Source organism: Zeugodacus cucurbitae, chromosome 5, assembly GCF_028554725.1.
Source record: "Zeugodacus cucurbitae isolate PBARC_wt_2022May chromosome 5, idZeuCucr1.2, whole genome shotgun sequence".
NCBI classification, from domain to species: Eukaryota; Metazoa; Arthropoda; class Insecta; order Diptera; family Tephritidae; genus Zeugodacus; species Zeugodacus cucurbitae.
The window spans coordinates 29,680,913-29,698,828 of NC_071670.1; the positions used below are offsets into that span (position 1 = coordinate 29,680,913).

Sequence of the window (17,916 nt, forward strand, 5' to 3'; positions counted from 1 at the left end):
CCAAGATCGTGTGATATCACACTGTTAGACTTTGTCCTGTAGGGTATGTAAAGTCTAAAGTCTATGCGGACAATCTCGCTTCGATTCAGGTCTTTAAGTAAAATATCACAGACGTCATTCGCAAGTTACTCTCGAACGAGTCATCTAAAATTGGATTTGAAAGAGATAATTTTCAAAAACCAGACGGGTCCGCAAGCTTAGAAAATTTTTTTTTCTTGAGTGCTGCTCTCTTGTCAAATTTTAAAATGTGAAAGCAACAACAATGCATGCCTAACCTTAGTGTGATAATTTTTTTGAACGCCTCCAAGTTTTGTTTCTCAGATTTTAGACCAGGTTTACTATTGCGTGTGGATTAAATCACAAATTACTGCGAGGCATTTCCACCAATTTCTACTTTGCCTGCCTCTACTGACCGCATCCACATCAATTTGAAAAATCTATTTCGCAACATATTTTCAATTAGATGGTATTGTGATAGCCTAAAAAAATATAAGCAAAACACCTTGAATTCCCGAAAATCTTTCACCAAAGCGTTTCCCAAAATGTCACTGCTGTTACTACAAGATTGCCGCCTTTCCGTAAGTGTATTTATAATGTTCTTTGTAAATGTTGAAATGCCGTAAGTAAGAGAGATGTAAGTGTGAAATCGGCTTGCTGCCAACGCCAAAAACAACCGTGTACTTTAAGACCCTTAAGACCTTTAGAATAGCACCTTCTGCACTCAGCACGTTGCATCAATGGCTAAGTCAATTGCCGCATGTGTTTGTATGTATATTTGATTGCGACAATGGCATACGAACTGTGGGTGTTGTTTTACTGTCTGACAAATATTAAGTTCTCAAGAGCTACACTTGCATTAACTGTAAGGTGAAAAGGTAAATTTGAACGTTCATTTCATTTGTTGTTTGAATATGACTACCTCAACGAGAGTATGTGGGTTGGACGCGTATATGCGAGTGCTTTGGAATTTGTACGAGTATACTCTATGTTTTCGAAAGTTTTCGTGTGCGTACACATATTCAAGCCGTAATTTTGCGGTTGGCCTAGAAGATTAAATGAGTGAAATTACGCTATGGTGCGGAGAACAATGGCCACTTGAAACGCCCACACGCGCTTAATACTCATTTCGGTGAATGCTACTACTCGTGCGCACACCACACTTGAGATAGTGTTGTTGTTGCAAGTGTGCAGCAAGCACTTAAACTTGCGTGCTTCTATGCTTTGAATGTGTACGAACATGCGCGCTTGCATAGGCACACAAATTGGGTCAACTAGTTAACTACTTTTATAATTTTCAATTATTTCTTGTTGTTGTTCCCTTTTGATAGCAGACTAAATGAAGCCAGTGTAATGAAATCTCCACTTTTTACGTAGGATTTAACATTTTAACTACTCATTTATAGTATACCTTGCAGTTGTTGTTTTTTTGCTTTAGTCCAAATTTAAATCTACTTTGCAGTGGCAGTTTTGTAAATTTGCAAATTTTATTGTTTCTTGCTAGTATATTAAACTAAAATTATGTCACACCAAGGTTCTATTAATAAGACATACTAGGAAGAATTGGTATAATTTGGAATTTTCAAAACAATTGATTCCGACTAAATAACGTAGCGATACTAAAACATCGCGACATTAAATAAGCGCATACTTGTCATCGGTCGCTTTGGTGTATTCCAAATGTAGACGTCGGAAGAGTAGCACCATCACTAAAAACTAAAAAACCCATAAAAGTTGTGGGAACACTTAAACATTGTTATTCTTGACTTCTATGGCAGCCTAGTAATTACTCAACCGAGAGAATAACGCATATTATATAGCCTACTAAACACACTGATCCAGTAGTTCTTAGCAGTTTAAAACCTAACAATAAGTTTTAAAATCCAAAATCTATGTATTTCAATCTGGACCAGCTCAAGAATGTGGTTTTGCTGTTTTAGTAGAACGTTTCTCTCTAGTAGGCTTAACTACTCTCCTACTTTATAAGCGTGTCTGATTGCAGGAATGTACCAAGGCATTAGGTAATGAGTTTGAATGTTCTCGGAGTTTAGATGTACATATACATATATTTTTCTGATGTCCTCTATATTCTCCTTGGCCATAGGGAGACCTTTGTGAAGATTTTCATTACCTGACAAGTTTCTGGTCTTATAAAAAATGTAACATGTTTGCATTTTTGCTTTAATATTTATGCGCCAGTTGGCTAGCCATTCTTCGACATAAGTTAAGTGCTCCTCTAATACTATTGCTGCCCTGATGGAACGTTTGTTACGGCTTACTAGAGCTGTACCATCCGCAATAGTGGATATCAATAAGTTATTAGCTGTTGAAATGGCCGCTATATATACATATAATGTATAAAGTTGGCCTATCACACTACACTGAGGAACCCCCGCCTTTATTGTTCTTCAGATATGAAATCTGCTACTTTAACTGTAAATTTCTTTTTTTTTTTTTTAATATGACTCCAAAGTTTTATACAATTCGTAAGCTAAAATGTTTTTGATCTTCCATAAAAGACCTTCATGCCAGACCTTACTACGAACACCTGAGCTACATCTAGAAAATAGCTGAACAGTGCTCCCTGTGCTCGAATGCTTTCCTGATTTCTTTAGTAATTCTATTTACTTATCGATTTGATGCGTTGGTATTATATTATTTTCGTGGAGGAAAGGAAACATTTTTGATTGTAAAACTTTTCCGGATATTTTAGGAAAATAGGGTAAGAGACTTATTGGTCTTTAAGAAGGCGGCTGTGTTAAGATTTTTTGAGTCATATTATGGTGTCCTGACGCCTGTTTTGGATTCAGTTCTTTTCTGATCCTATTAATTTCAGAAGTATAAGTCTTAATAGACATGAGTGACTCGTTAGCGGTATTGGGAAAAGTTGGCAACCAAAGAACAAGTTTATCTATGGGCAATTAGATTCACCTACCTTTTCTAGTATATTTTCAAAGCAATTTGTCTTTTCCTCAGAATTACGCGTCTAATAACCATTCAACTGTCTTATAGGCATGTTGGAATCTACTGGTGGTTTAAAAAACTTTCAGGCTTTCGAAGTGCTTGTGACAATATTTTTCCTCGAGACGGTTAGCTATGCATTTCTGCTTTAAGAAGTGAATCTTCATTCAAGTCACGGATGTAAGTTTTAAACAAAATCGATTTAAACTAGGAAATATTTACAAATAAATTATTAACAAGTAAGGTAGGGCTAAGTTCGGGTGTAACCGAACATTTTATACTTTCGCAATTTATTTATTTAACTTTATTTATATTATATAATACAAAATTTGACCCACATATTCGTCATATATATTGTATAAAGTCCATTGAAAGTTGGAAACCCTAATATTAGGTTAGAAGCACCGAAGTCCTCGTGTTCGATATATGGGGCCTTAAAAACCTATGATCCGATTTCGGCGATTTTTAGAATGGGGCTGCCACACTATTAACATAGTATTTGTGCAAAGTTCTGCACCGATATCTTCACTAGTGCTTACTTTATATATTGTAAAGTAAACGATTCAGATTGTTTTCAAAGTTCTGGTATATAGGGAGTAGGCGTGGTTGTGAAGCGATTTGGCCTATTTTCTCAACATATCATTGGGATGTAAGGAAACTATTACAAACCAAGTTTCATGGAAATCAGTCGAGTAGTTCCTGAGATATGGTTTTTGACCCATAAGTGGGCGACGCCACGCCCATTTTCCATTTTGTAAAAAAATCTGAGTGCAGTTTTCATCTGCCATTTCTTATGTGAAATTTAGTGTTTCTGACGTTTTTCGTTAGTGACTTAACCCACTTTTAGTAGTTTTCAACCTGACCTTTCTATGGGAGGTGGGCGTGGTTGCATTCCGATTTCCTCTATATTTGGTATAAGGTAGAACCTAAAATAAATGACTCTAGAAAGTTTCCTTGACATAGCTTTAGTAGTTTGCGAGATATGTACAAAAAACTTAGTAGGGGGCGGGGCCACGCCCACTTCCCCAAAAACATTACATCCACATATGCCCCTTCATAGTGCGATCCTTCATGCCAAATTTTACTTCCATAGCTTTATTTATAGCTTAGTTATGGCACTTTAAGTGTTTTCGGTTTTCGCCATTTTGTGGGCGTGGCAGTGGTCCGATTACGCCCATTTTCGAACATATGCCAAGATGTCTTATGGTGCCAAGAAATACGTCTTCCAAGTTTCATCAAGATATCTCAATTTTTACTCAAGTTACAACTTGCACGGACGGACGGACAGACGGACGGACAGACAGACATCCGGATTTGAACTTTTCTCGTCACCCTGATCATTTTGATATATATAACCTTATATCTAACTCGTTTAGTTTTAGGACTTACAACCAACCGGTATGTCAACAAAACTACTCGCTACGAGAGCGAGAGTATAAAAATATATTATCTTGCACTTCTTGAAGCCCCTCTCTTACAATATTATCTAACGATCGTTTGCAACACAGAAAAGCTGTTTAACTGTGATCCTTGGTATCCTGAGGCATTATATGTGAGCGAAAAACGGACCATTGTTATATGAAAAAACTTTTTGTCGAATATATCGGACACATAATCATCATATTTCAGGTTACAGTGGTTCAGAGCAAATTAATTTGTGTCTTAGAGTTTTCAGCGTGACACCTTTACTAACTGGCTTATTGCAGAAAAAGTATGCATGTCACCCTAATTCTCCGCAGACATTATACATTATTAACTCGCTAGTGCGCTGGGTTGCTGTGCCGGCTGCTCTTCTGTACACATCCTTTGCTGGAGTGGAGTTAATTAATTTGACGGTTTTTCTACTACCTCATTTGCAGACTGCAACTCACTGCACTAAGTTTTATTTATTTTTTTCAAATATTTTTTTGCTGTTTGTCTAGCATATTTTACCCACCACTCACGGTGCACATGAATTGAGTTGCTGATTAACCGCAACGAGTGAGTATTTGTTGTTGTTGTATTGCAGAAATTTCGCTAAAAGTGAGCTTTTCGCGCTCCACCGAATATATCATGCATAGGCTTTTGTTAACAGTTGTTTGTGTCAGTGATTTCATGCTGTTCATAGCGAACAGTGTCTCCTTTCGCGAATATGAATGAATGAGAGGTATATTAAATTTATAAAAAAAAGTTATGTTACGTTAGATTAGTGTGGGTTTCTGGGCTAAAACACCGTTCATTATTTTTGCCGAAGGTGTAGATTAAGAGACACTCATGTATCAACGAAATGCTTATATTAATTAAAAATTTTGTTCATTCGTTTAATATCGATGCAAGTCAAAGTCACCAAAGTATGACAACCGACCTCTGACCAGTGATATCTCGTTAAGATTGCTTTGTTGACTTTCACCAAAAATGTATTAAGCGGTACGTTTCATGCGGCACCGATTTCCCAAATTTTTACGCAAAATTGGAGGATCTCGAAAAATACTTTGTTGACTCTAGAAAATCTACTTAGATCAGTTAATTTTAAATGATTTTAAGAAAAACATATAAACGTTCAATAGATAATAGAATATAGATGAAAGATCCTTGATAAATCTTCAAAGCCTTAACACTTTCATAGCCAATGTTGCCTATAGGCAACTGTTACTAATGAAACAGGATACAAAAGGCTTTGAAATTTTCACTTCATATTAGAGTTAAGGCTATATATATTCTGTATATCTGTCCTAAAAAAAAAGTTTAGCTCCAACCATTTTAATTCGGACATGAGAGGAATAATATCAGGTAAAATGAATTTGTTCGTTAAATACATTAAATACGATTTTTCACATATTGTACACCACTGTGCTGAATTTACGAAGCAAAAATGGATTATGCCATAAGTCAACCGCTTATGTGCACAGACGTCGCAAATGCAGGCAACAACCGCAGTAGTGGCGAACATCAAGCAGCAACGATGTGGCGATGCAACATCACCAATCACGAACAGCAGCAGCGTATAAACACCACCTTGGGCGCGCTTAGATGAGCTGCTGTGATAAATATATTACGTCGTGTCTTCATTATACTATATGTGTGTGTATGAAAGTCGAATAGCGTCGAAAGAGGAACGCCAAGCAGTGAGGGGAGATCAACTCCGCGTCTGCAACGCTTTTATAAAATACTTACATATAATTTGACGCGGTTAAATGCTGCTACATAAGTGAATCAAATAAATGAAGTAAGAAGAAAAACAAACCAACAGAAAAGTAAAGCGTTCCCTGCAACGCCGTGTTGGTGCAATTTACAACTCCAAAGCAGTAAAGTAACAAACAAAAAAAAAAAAAGAAAAAGGAAAAAAATGGGAGTCACAATAAATATTAAAAACTACATCGCATAAATGCATACATAAATAAGCGCAGAAATATAGTGGCAAAGCTACAAGCTATAAAAACATTGCGCAAAATATAACGGCGAACTGGTATTTTCCGCTGCTGTGCAATTGTTGCAACACCATCGCACTGCCCGCTGTTTTTGCCGCTATTACAGCTGCATTCTTCATATGTACTGTACTCTTTCATTCTTTTTTACTTGCCACTCTTGCATATTTTCCCTCAAGGACGGCGCGTGTTTTTCTAAGCGTCAATGCGTCCAAATTCGTACAAAACCAATGCCAAAAATCTGTAGCATTTCAGCTTGAAAACCTGCACGGGTAACTTTTATGCAAGCAACAACAACAACAAAACGCTAAGTGGTTATTCACCCAACAATGCTCGGTCAACTTTGAGCAATTCCATAAGCCAAAACTCTAACACATGGTCGGCCGTAAAGACAACAGACACGCTGGCTGGTCGGATAGTTTGGCTGTCTAACTGGTTGACTGTCGTTTGTCTTAATAACATTACTGCTTAGTAGGAATAGTAAAATCTCTTAAAATCTCAGCATGTTTTAATAGTTTTTGAGAAAACTCGTTTATGTTTTATTAAATTTAAGTTTTGTTCTTCGGCTTAATTGCCATATTAAGGGATATACCAAGGTTAATCGATTCACCTTTCAACGTTTTGATAAAGGTTCTGTAGTAAAATTCGCCTTTTGTTTCAAAAAAGAGTCTTGATACCTTCTTTATCGTTCAATTCCACTTCAGTGACCTTTTTTTTGAGGTCTGGGAAGAGGAAAAGATAGCTTGGAGTCATTTTAGGCAATAGATAGAATATAAAAGAAAGATCCTTGACAAATCCTCAAAGCCTTAATATCAGGTTAAATGGATTTGTTCGTTAAATCCATTAAATACGATTTTTCACATTTTGTAAATCACTGTGCTAGTTAGAATAGTTAGAATAGTAGGAATAGTAAAATCTCTTAAAATTTCAGCATGTTTTTATAGTTTTTGAGAAAACTCGTTTATGTTTTATTAAATTTCAGTTTTATTTTTCGGCTTAATTGGCATCTTAGGTGATATATATACCGAGTTTAGCGATTCACCTTTCACCGTTTCGATAAAGGTTTTGTAGTAAAATTCGCCTTTTGTTTCAAAAAAGAGTCTTGATACCTTCTTTATCGTTCAATTCCACTTCAGTGACCTTTTTTTTGAGGTCTGGGAAGAGGAAAAGTTAGCTTGGAGTCATTTTCGGCAATAAAAGGCATACGGACGAATCGCGAAAACCTACTGCTGAATTTTATCAATAAATTTTTTATGGATTTGAGACATGGTGAATCGGTCGATTGTGGACGCAGCACCCCATTTGTACAGATCGTTTCATGAGCGATATGTCCTTTGATATTTTTATTTTAGTTTGTCATTGTCATTTTACGGTCATCAAAATGATATTTTCGTCCGCCTTTTGGAATTTTGGAACACTTATCAAACAAGTTCTTGGTAACAACAGCGTTTTTTTTCTTCAGAAATTGTTTTTCAATTAACGCACGAAGTTCCTTTTTGTTACAAAATTCCAAAAAATGTTATACAGTGGCGATGTTAACTGTTGGGTCCAAATTTGGAGTGTGAGCTCATTATTTAATGTACAATATAATTCTAATAATCATTAGAATTTCGGTAACCAAAATCCAAAACAAACTCATTCAGTACAGTTTTGCTCGTTGCACTGTATATGAATTAAGTAGGATTTTTAATTGATTTGATGTCGTAAACCCTAGAAATAAATGATTTGTTACTTTGGTCGATTTAATATTTTAAAGCTACAACTATTTAGCCTGGGTCAGCTGTAATTTTTAGTTTATTTCCGCATCCAGGAATCAATGTTTACTATATAAAATGTGAAAATTTGAAGTTGGAGCAAAAGTTGTTTCTATGGGCCAAAAATAGGTTTTCGACCACTAAAATTTTTAATCAGTTAAAATTACACCAATTTGAACAATTTATTGTGACTCTAAGAAAACGATGCATTGCAGTTGTTTTCCCGATGCCCACGGCTGTGAACAAGCATTGATGCTAGGCAAATAGTGAGAAGACTCACTAAAACGTATAATAAAACACCGAAGGATGCTTCAAACGCCAAAGAAACATTCAAACGAATAACCGCTCTTAATGGTCTTCAAAAAATTGGTTTTGGGGGCCGCCGTTAAACTAATCCAAATATTAACGCGCGTCTAAATTTATTTATCTGGTCGGAGAAAATCAGATAGTAACCCATACTACTGGCGTTGCCTTTCAACGCCATCATGTGCGATAGACTGCATAACATGATGAATGCTGGATCATGGTATGGAGTGTTTCATTTGATGGAACATTGATCCGTTAGTCAAAACCTCTGGAATTATGGAAAAAGAAAACTACTTGGATATTTTACTGTCAAATTTATCTGATTTTATGGACAATTGTCTTATCCAAAGGAAGATATCATTTTCCAAGAGGATTCCGATTCGAAGGGCACTTTCAGAATTGGTACTCGCTGATTCCCATATCAACGATTTAAACTCATCCATTGTTCAGCATAAAACCCTGGCCCTAATCCGATTGAGAATTTGTGGACTAGTGTAAAAAGGAGATTGGGGAATAACTGAACAGAGCCGAGCAATATGGAGGAGCTATGGAGCAGATTACAAGTCGAATGGAGAAACATGCCAAAGGAAATATTAGAAAATGAAGTTGAAATTTGGTCTTTACGACCAAACCTTTACTGAATGAGTTTGAATATTTTAGTTTTTGTTATTGAATTAGATATTTAATTTTTATTTTATTATACAATAACTAATTAACAATCCTGCAAATTTAAAATTAAAAAATCATAGCGCTTCAAATGCAAAAGTGGCGAACATCCGAACGGTTTTGCTCGCCACTGTATCTCATGAATGTTATGTTAGATAACCGTGAAATCTCTAAGTCATTATTTTGAATATTGGGTCTATCCAGAAGCCATGCCATTCTAGTAGTGTTGTCAGAAAAAAATTATTTAGAAATACTGGAATCACTGGTATAATAATATTGCATCCCAACTTCAAAGATCGACCATGCTTATGCACCACTTATCTACTTGTTGAATGGAAGTTGTTGACACTGAATCAACCTGCTTGCTAGCATGAAACTTGCAATGTAGAAAACATTACAGCGTGAAAATGGTTTGCGTTTTAACGTTCCCCAGTTAGCTATCATCAGGTAATCCTTCTCATAACGCACGTTATGCAACACAATATATCAAGCGAACATATGCTGTTTATCTGCTACAAAGTCTTAAATGTGTGTTAAATGTATGCCATCGCTGCTGTTACTTCGGTTCCTCAACATGTATTGAAAATATTTTTTATTAAAATTTCAAAGTTACATACATTTGTGTTTATGATAAAATCAGTGTACCTAAGAACGAGAAAAAAACAAAATACAACAATAATTCAGCTAATGTTTAGTCGTATTAACTTTGTCGGACTTCTTATTTACTTTTTTATTTATTAGGTCTACAACTTTGCTTCCACCATTTTCCAATAGATGTCTCTAGGGTCAAGCACTGGTTGATTAAATCGATTTTTTTTATATCGATCTTGGACATTTGTGTCAACATTAACCGAACCAACTTGTGTAGAGATCTGTTTGCATCCCAAACTTATCCTCAACTGAAAATGTCACTTTTTGAGCCGAATTTTCGACATTTGCGGGAATGTCTCTAGGGTCAAGCACTGGTCGATTAAATCGTTTTATATCGATCTTGGACATTTGTGTCTACATTAATCCAACATTTTCATTTGTCCAAGTTTTTTCGATTCTGCTCGACTTATCTACTCAAAAGCTTAAATAGCTATGACATGACCGATCAACGTGAAAGGTGTTGTGCTACTTTAACCAATTCGAATGAATACAAAATTTCTACAATGATAAGTATTAAACACTGTCTCAACTTTCACCTCTACTGTATGGTTTTTTTTTGCTCAAAAAACTACTTTTGTGCTCAAAATATTGTGCTTGAAATATCGGGGATTTCTTCATAATTTTAAGTTTAAAAATATGTTAAAAGTAGTCGATTAGTTCCAAATATTTTATTGTTAAAAACAAAGGTAAAAACAACGAGTAGATACGTGCTGAACGATTTTGCAAAAATGCTCTAATAGAGAAACGGTGACTATAGACATAAGATAGTGTATTATCGGTTGTACTTACACTAATATTTGCGATGAATAACTATAGCTAGGCACAACAAGTGAGTCTGGAGGGGTACACTATGTTACAACTCTCGGCTAGAAATTTGGTGGATTTCGTTTTTACACTTTTCACCTTTTATCAATATTATACTTTGCGAAATATATTGGTCCGTTTTTTGCAAATTGTTGTATAATTCACAAGGCTTCACTCGCCGTACTGTTCAAATGCCTTATTTTCCATTTAATGCAAATGTGCTTGTTTCCCGCACAGTGGTCGTATTACACAAATCAAGCGGCAAAAAATACTTTCAGTGACTGTGTCGACTTGTAAAGTTTAGAATGATTTGATCTGTGGTACTAACCACTGTGCACGAAATCCACGCTAAACTAGAAATACTGACGCATACGAGTATAAGTATAGCGCCTTTGTTTTCCCTACGTCTGAGCTGCGAATTTACTTGTTTCACTTTTCTAATGTAAATTCCAATAACTAATTCGCGTTGTAAAGTGAAAAAAAAGTAATGAAATTCTCCCAGGAAAATACCAAGAACGTCCGATAAATGTACAAATGTCTGCATGAATATTTTCCATGAGCAAACGCCGACTTACCATATTCGAGTCAATCCTTTAAAGCTCTTAAATATAAACAAATATATGTACATGTGCTGTTTTGCAAATTGTTGCCGACTTGACATTTATGTTCGCGAATTCATTTTGGTTTGTACATGCAAATTGTTTTAGCGTATGTAGGTGGTTATGTATGTATGTAAGATTTGGTTGCCGTGTCGTATGAGTAATATTTGTAAGGTATGCCGTGCTTTTGTGTTGCACGCTCGTACTTTTTTATTTATTGTTATTTACTTTTGCTAGCTACACCTGCGACGTGGCTTATTTGTGTGTACGTAAACTTTTTTTCAACTTCGTTCTGTGTTTCCTACAATGGCTGCAAATGAAATATGAAAAGAAGCGGACATTTTCTTATTACCATTAATATGTACATATATCCCTACTTACACTGAGGAGCAAAAGTATTCGCACACTTTGTGATTTATTTCTTTTTCCATCGACCAATAATGAGATTAAGCCATGTATTATCGAGATATTTTTGGTTTATTGATTTCAGATGAACCAACAACAAGTTATACTGTCCACTGCAAGAGCAATTTTTTAGATGTCAAGTAAGATGCGGTACCAACGGCTGAGTTTTCGCAATTTTTAAATAAAAATTTCACAAAATACTGTGAAAATATGTATCTTTGATATGCCGAACTGCTTGAATGAAATATATAATTGAATATATTAAATTAGAATTGTAAAATAGACGTATTGCAACCTCTGAAACCCACTTAAGAAATTTGAATTCTGATATAATTGCCATGACTCTACCGCAGTTGTCTTACACAATAGGGGTGTTAATATAACTTATACTTATACAATTAGCTTCTTAGTTAAATAGTAGAAATTACTTATTTCGAAGGTTTTACGACCGTATACTTTATGTATGCGATCATTAACTCTCTCAAATTGTAACATATTTCCCACCTTTATGCTTTAATTGGTTGCGGCAAAATGTTGAAAATCAACAGCTGTAGAATTTGATTTGTGTTAATATTGCTGTATTTTCATCACGTTTGCTCATTTGCTCTTTAATGTTATTTTAAATAACATCTGAAGATGATTTGCAAGTAAAAGTTTTAATGGTATGCCTGAATTTCCTTTTCCAACTTCTAGTAAGGCAAACATGCATACAATCATATATGTGTATATGTATTCACATGGAGACATTCAGTAGCATACACCCCTAAATTAATATTACATACATGCATATATACAAACATGTGTGTATATGTATCTATATGTATCCGAAATATGCATACATATTCTATAAAATTCTTGTAAAATTTTTGATTTAAAAAAAATAGGCTCACTTCTTTAGTGTCACGATTCAGTGCCATTTTTTATTTGATACTTTAAAAGTAATGTTAAATATTACTCATTTTTTTCTGAACATTAAATGGTTTTTATGCACCAGCAATGGTTGCCTGTAACTCCCACGACTAATTGGGATAGAGATATGAATGACTTCCATTTGTCCGTAATGATTGAGATAATGTTTGTATGAACTGTTAGTTGTCAAATTTTACCTGCGGTGTAAAAAGCACGCATTTACTCTAATTTTATTAAATAATATTGGCTTTAAAGCGATAAAACATTAAAGCATTAAATGCTAAATTAAATAAATCCAACTTTAGATATTTAGCTTAAAATGCTTTAAGGGCTTTAGTACAGTTTTACATTATTTTAGAATTTGTGTGAAAAAGTTCTTAAAGGTTTCAAAAGTAAAAAAAGATCATGGATCTAAACAGTATTTGGCCAATTCCCCAGACTTGAATCCCCTACTATTTATGGGTTATTTGAAAGGCAAAGTCCTCTAAGGGAAATATTTGCCTTAGATATTCGAAAAACTAGATGAAAATCCAATAAACAGGGTTCATATCACAGTGAACAAATAAATGCGGCTGTATGATTTTGTAAATCAGAAAAAAATCCAAAATTAATATGTTTACCAACATAATGGCGCTTCCTGTAAATGTACGCATATATGTAGCGCTATGAAATTGATTTTTATGAGCAAAATAATTGCATGGATAATTGAAATTTATAACAATTACAATAAATTTATGTTGTGTCACCTGAGGCCACAAATACCAAACGAAAGCAAAAACCAGGAAAAAATTTCATGCAAAATATTGTGCGAGTAAACTTAAAAGAGAGTACATCCGTACTACTCCCAATAAGTACAATTGAGAATTGATTACTTTAGGATATAATTTGGTACTAATTAGTTTTAAAACAGACTCAATCTTTTGGTTGTAATTGGAAATTGATTATTACCACTATGTGGAAATATGACTAGCACGTATTGCCTAAGGCAGATATATGGTTTCTGCACTACGATAATGAAAGCTCTAGAAACCATGTACTTGCATAGTGACATACATGTAGTATTGTACTATGTTTACATCCATAAGCTGATACAAATAAATTCAAGCAAAATATAATTATGAATAACATGCAGGAAAATGGATCCTGACTTAGTTATAACTGCAAGCATTCTTAAATAATTATTTTCCATTATAATTATTACTTCTCAACGTATTTTTCACATAATTTTTTCAAATTTTGTTTTTTTGATATCAGTTTATTTTGAATTTAATTTAGTTTCTGTATGTCAAAATGTCAGAAAACATATGAACATATGATTGTGGCAGAACAACTTAAAGCTTTTGTTGTTAAATGCGATACGGTGTAGTACATTTCACAACACCACACAATTTCAATGGTTTCTAGAACTGTGTTGTAGCATGGAACACAATTTTCTTTCAAAAAAAATTCGGAACACCCGTGATACACATATGGTTTCTGAAGCATACTACAATATGTACAACATGTCTGTCTCAGGTATTAAGCATTGAAACGATTCGTCTCTTCTTGTGGTTTTGCAGATAGAAAAGGGTAGAACTGCAAGTAGATTCTTAGCAGAACTTTGTAATTTCTAAATTAATTAATTTTCTAATTTTCGAAAATGATCAAACGCGCTAAGAAATCACACGTACCTTTGCTACTAATCGCGTACATATTCCGGACTTGTCGCATTTTTCGCAGGGATATGCTCATGTGTCTGCGTTTCTTCCGGGCCATCATTCCATATATAAATTTTAAAGTACAATATTAGTCCTTTATACAATGAAACAGACATTACATTAAATGCGTTGACAACTGTGATAAATCATAAGGCAACGCGTCTGCTGCGTTCTTCGCAAAACCGCCATGGTTGGTGTATGTGTAAAGTGTGTTGTATCCTTGGCTAATAATTTCGTTATTATTTCAAATTGTTGTATAAGCGGCAATTATGCAATTTTAAATGTGTAATGCCGTATGCCATAAATTATCAAATTTAATTCTAATAATATTTTGAAAGTTTTTAAATCCTAAATTAGCTTACAACTGGTATTTGTAAGAAACTTGTGTTAGAGAAACTATTTGATTAACTAAATTAGGAAAGCACGAGCATTATTATGTCACAGTTTAAATTGCACAAACCGTTATTGGTCTGTAATCAGTCACAAAACAGCATGGGATTATTTTTATTTTTATGCTCATTTTTTTAACTCATATCCCATAAAGAGTCAGGTGGGTTTCAAAATTTGGAAACTTTTTTTAAATCTTATTCAATAGTACAATATGTTTAAAATACATATTATCCAATCCATCAGGCCACGTCACATTCAATTGAAACCTTTAAACGACACGATTTCTCGAAAGGTTATGCAGCGATTTTGTCTTGCAAAAACATTATCCAGATTTTTTTTAAATTTTAATTACAATTTTTTTTTCAAGCTAATATATGGCGAAAATTTGATCAAAAGAGTGAGTTTTTTGTAAAATTATGTGAAAAATTAAAATTTTAAAATTTTCTTGTTTCCTTCGTTCATTAACTAGATTTCTCCATGTACAACTAGTTTTTGTTTTAGAATAACCAATAATGAGTTATGCATGGCAAGAGCCGTTTTTGACATGGGTGTTTGGATCATGGAGTACGAAAAATAATCATTTTATAGACCTTAAATATCTGTAATAAATAAAATATTGTGTCTCACTCTTAGACTAACCGACACCGATTGTGATAAATAGCGTTATACTCGCTTAAACGAAACAATTGCTACAATATTTTACAAGGTTTCGCACAAAAAAAATTTTGCGAGAGTATAAATTGCGCTACAATTAGCTTTTTGGCGTGCAAAAGCACAAAAATTAGCATAGCCAAAAGCGTATAAGCACCGTATGCGCACTCGCCGCGCCAGCTGTTAGCGTTCACATGTGATATCGCCACAATCGCCAGCACACAAAGCTCGGAAGATTTCACATGATGAATGTTTCTGAATACATGCATATATGTATGTATGTATGTAACTTCGTAGGTGAATTGCATACCGTTTTTGTATACCGTACATATCGCACTGTCAGCACTATTTCTACTCAGCAGCTTAAATTTATCGCCGAAGCAATATTGCGAGAAGAAGAAGGACAGCAGTAGCAGAACTTCTCACGACGGCAGAAATACTTTCATTCGTGTAATGTGTGTGCGACTAGTACTTTGTATAGGAACGTGTGGCATGCAACTTCAGCTCATCGTTTCACTAATTTATATGCGCATATTAAATTGGACATAATTCTGTAGCACGCATGTACGCTCATACCGCTGCACCAATACCACGACCGACAGCATTTCTTTGGTCTAAGCAATACGTCTTTAATTTAGTCGGTTACAACGGCAACGCCTTAATTCCACTAGTGTGGCTGCATAAATTTGTTCACTTGTATATTTCAGCATAATGCATCGTCATGCATGCGTTCAAGATGACAATGTTAAGGCGAAAATAGGTGTTGCCACAAATTTACTCACTGGCAAGTAGTCGGGACTACTACTGCACGGCAGGTTGTCGTCATTATCAAAGTGACAGCGAAGTTACATCTTAAGGTGTTACATGGCATCCTAACTACCCGCCACAGGCGCTTATAATACTGATTAATGCGGAAATGTAAATGAAAGCAGTGATGAACAAAATCGCTACACTTTTCCAATTGAATTCCACATGAGCACTTCACTTCTTATCAGAGCACTATGCTCCTTCTTCTAGTGCTCATCCTGCACTTTTATTTCACTTGGTGGCTACAATATATGTATGTGTCTGTTTGCATTTTACTTTATTGCTTTTCATCGCTTACATTTGAGGCCCTGATTGATTAATCTTCTAATTCAAGTTCTTGTGCTATTTAACCAAATACAATATCATTGCTGATGTGTGAAAGTAAATATTTGCCATATATGGTATAGTTTTTACGAGTAGAATTGAAATCCGATTGACCGTCTGTATATATGTGGGTCAAAAACTCAGGAATCTCAGGAACTACTCGACCAATTTGAATGAAATTTGGTGCAAAGCATTTTCTTTATATCTTAATATTACATCTTGGAAGAAAAGCGAAATCGCTTGACAATCACGTCAACTTCCCCTATAACTTTAATTTGAATTCCATCTGAGTTGTTAATTTTACTATATATGTACATATGAAAAAAAGTAAAATCGGAATAAAACTTTCCATATCTTTGAGAAATTTCGAGAGTATAAAATGTTAGGTTATAACAACTTAGACTTCCTTACATGTTTTATGGATGGTTTGTTTTCTGTAACTCGTGAAATACTCAGCAATCATAAAATATATAACGGGGGTTATTTAAATGTTGTTTTCAATGAGGCAATACTAATGAATTTTTGATTCATATTCAGTTGGGTTTGTCATTTCATAATGAACAGATTTACTCCCGAGCAACGTTTGTGGCTGACATACAGCTATAATTGCTGCAAAACGTCGAAAATTACCAGCCGTGGCGGTCACTTGGCCGAAATCATTTTTAACACTAAACCTAACGATATCTTTCATACATATTCCTACCGATGGCGATCAAATGACAGCTTTTGAAATAAACAGTTGATTGTAATTAATACAGAGTTTAGCATAAACAATAAACACAAAATAATTATCAAATAATAATTAAAAAACATTTCTTTTTCAAAGACTGAAAAGCGATCATTTGACCGCTCTGGAAGATTTAGTGCTGAAGCATAATGACTATCACTTTTCTTTATAATAAAAAGAAATTCTATTTCTTCTTGAAAACCACATTTCTAAAAAAATCACACTTTAAAATATTATTCCATCGAATCTTTGTGAGCTTTTTTAAACGCGAGTTGAAAAGTAAGCCTTTGCACTTACAAAGGCAACCTTGTATTGCCATTAGAGATATAAACCATAAAATAGTATATATTTACAAGTACATTCTTATGCATGTAGAGATATAGTATGATATATACATATGTAAATGGATATATGGATATTTATATTTATTTTCGAAATCCTCTGACTTGCAGTAATTTAATAATTTTTCTTTCGTTTTTCGTGCTCTTTTCAGTTGAGCAGCGACACTAGTTCCAGTTCACGTAACAGCAGCAGCAACAAGGGGCTGAAGTTTTTACTGCGAAAGAGCAAATCAAAACGTAACGGCAAAGGTGAGTATTGTAAAAGTGTGCTTTAAATACCTCTCTCGAGCGTTTTTTTTCTTTTAATGTGCAAGTACATATTGTTGTGTGTTTGAAAGTGTATCAAAAGATAATTGCAGTAATTTAAAAAGTTTTAAGGTGCAACAGCAGAAATCGTGCGCAAAACGTAAAGGCAATTATAAGGACCGTAAAAAATGAAAGACTTTTTTATAGTGCAGTAAAGAAGTAAGAGAGTGTGTTTCATTTAAGCATTTAAGTTTATAATTTGTACTTAAGCTGCTCT

The 17,916-nt window shown here is 34.5% G+C and overlaps 1 protein-coding gene across 2 annotated transcripts in view; it reads left to right on the forward strand.

Annotated features, from left to right (window-relative positions):
• LOC105217137 (uncharacterized) overlaps positions 1–17,916 on the forward strand; it is a 70,006-nt gene that overhangs the window by 39,418 nt on the left and 12,672 nt on the right. For both annotated transcript variants that reach the window (XM_054230842.1, XM_011191995.3), the window contains exon 3: positions 17,546–17,642. In XM_054230842.1, the coding sequence (XP_054086817.1) occupies positions 17,546–17,642 (97 nt within the window). The remainder of the gene's footprint in view (positions 1–17,545; positions 17,643–17,916) is intronic.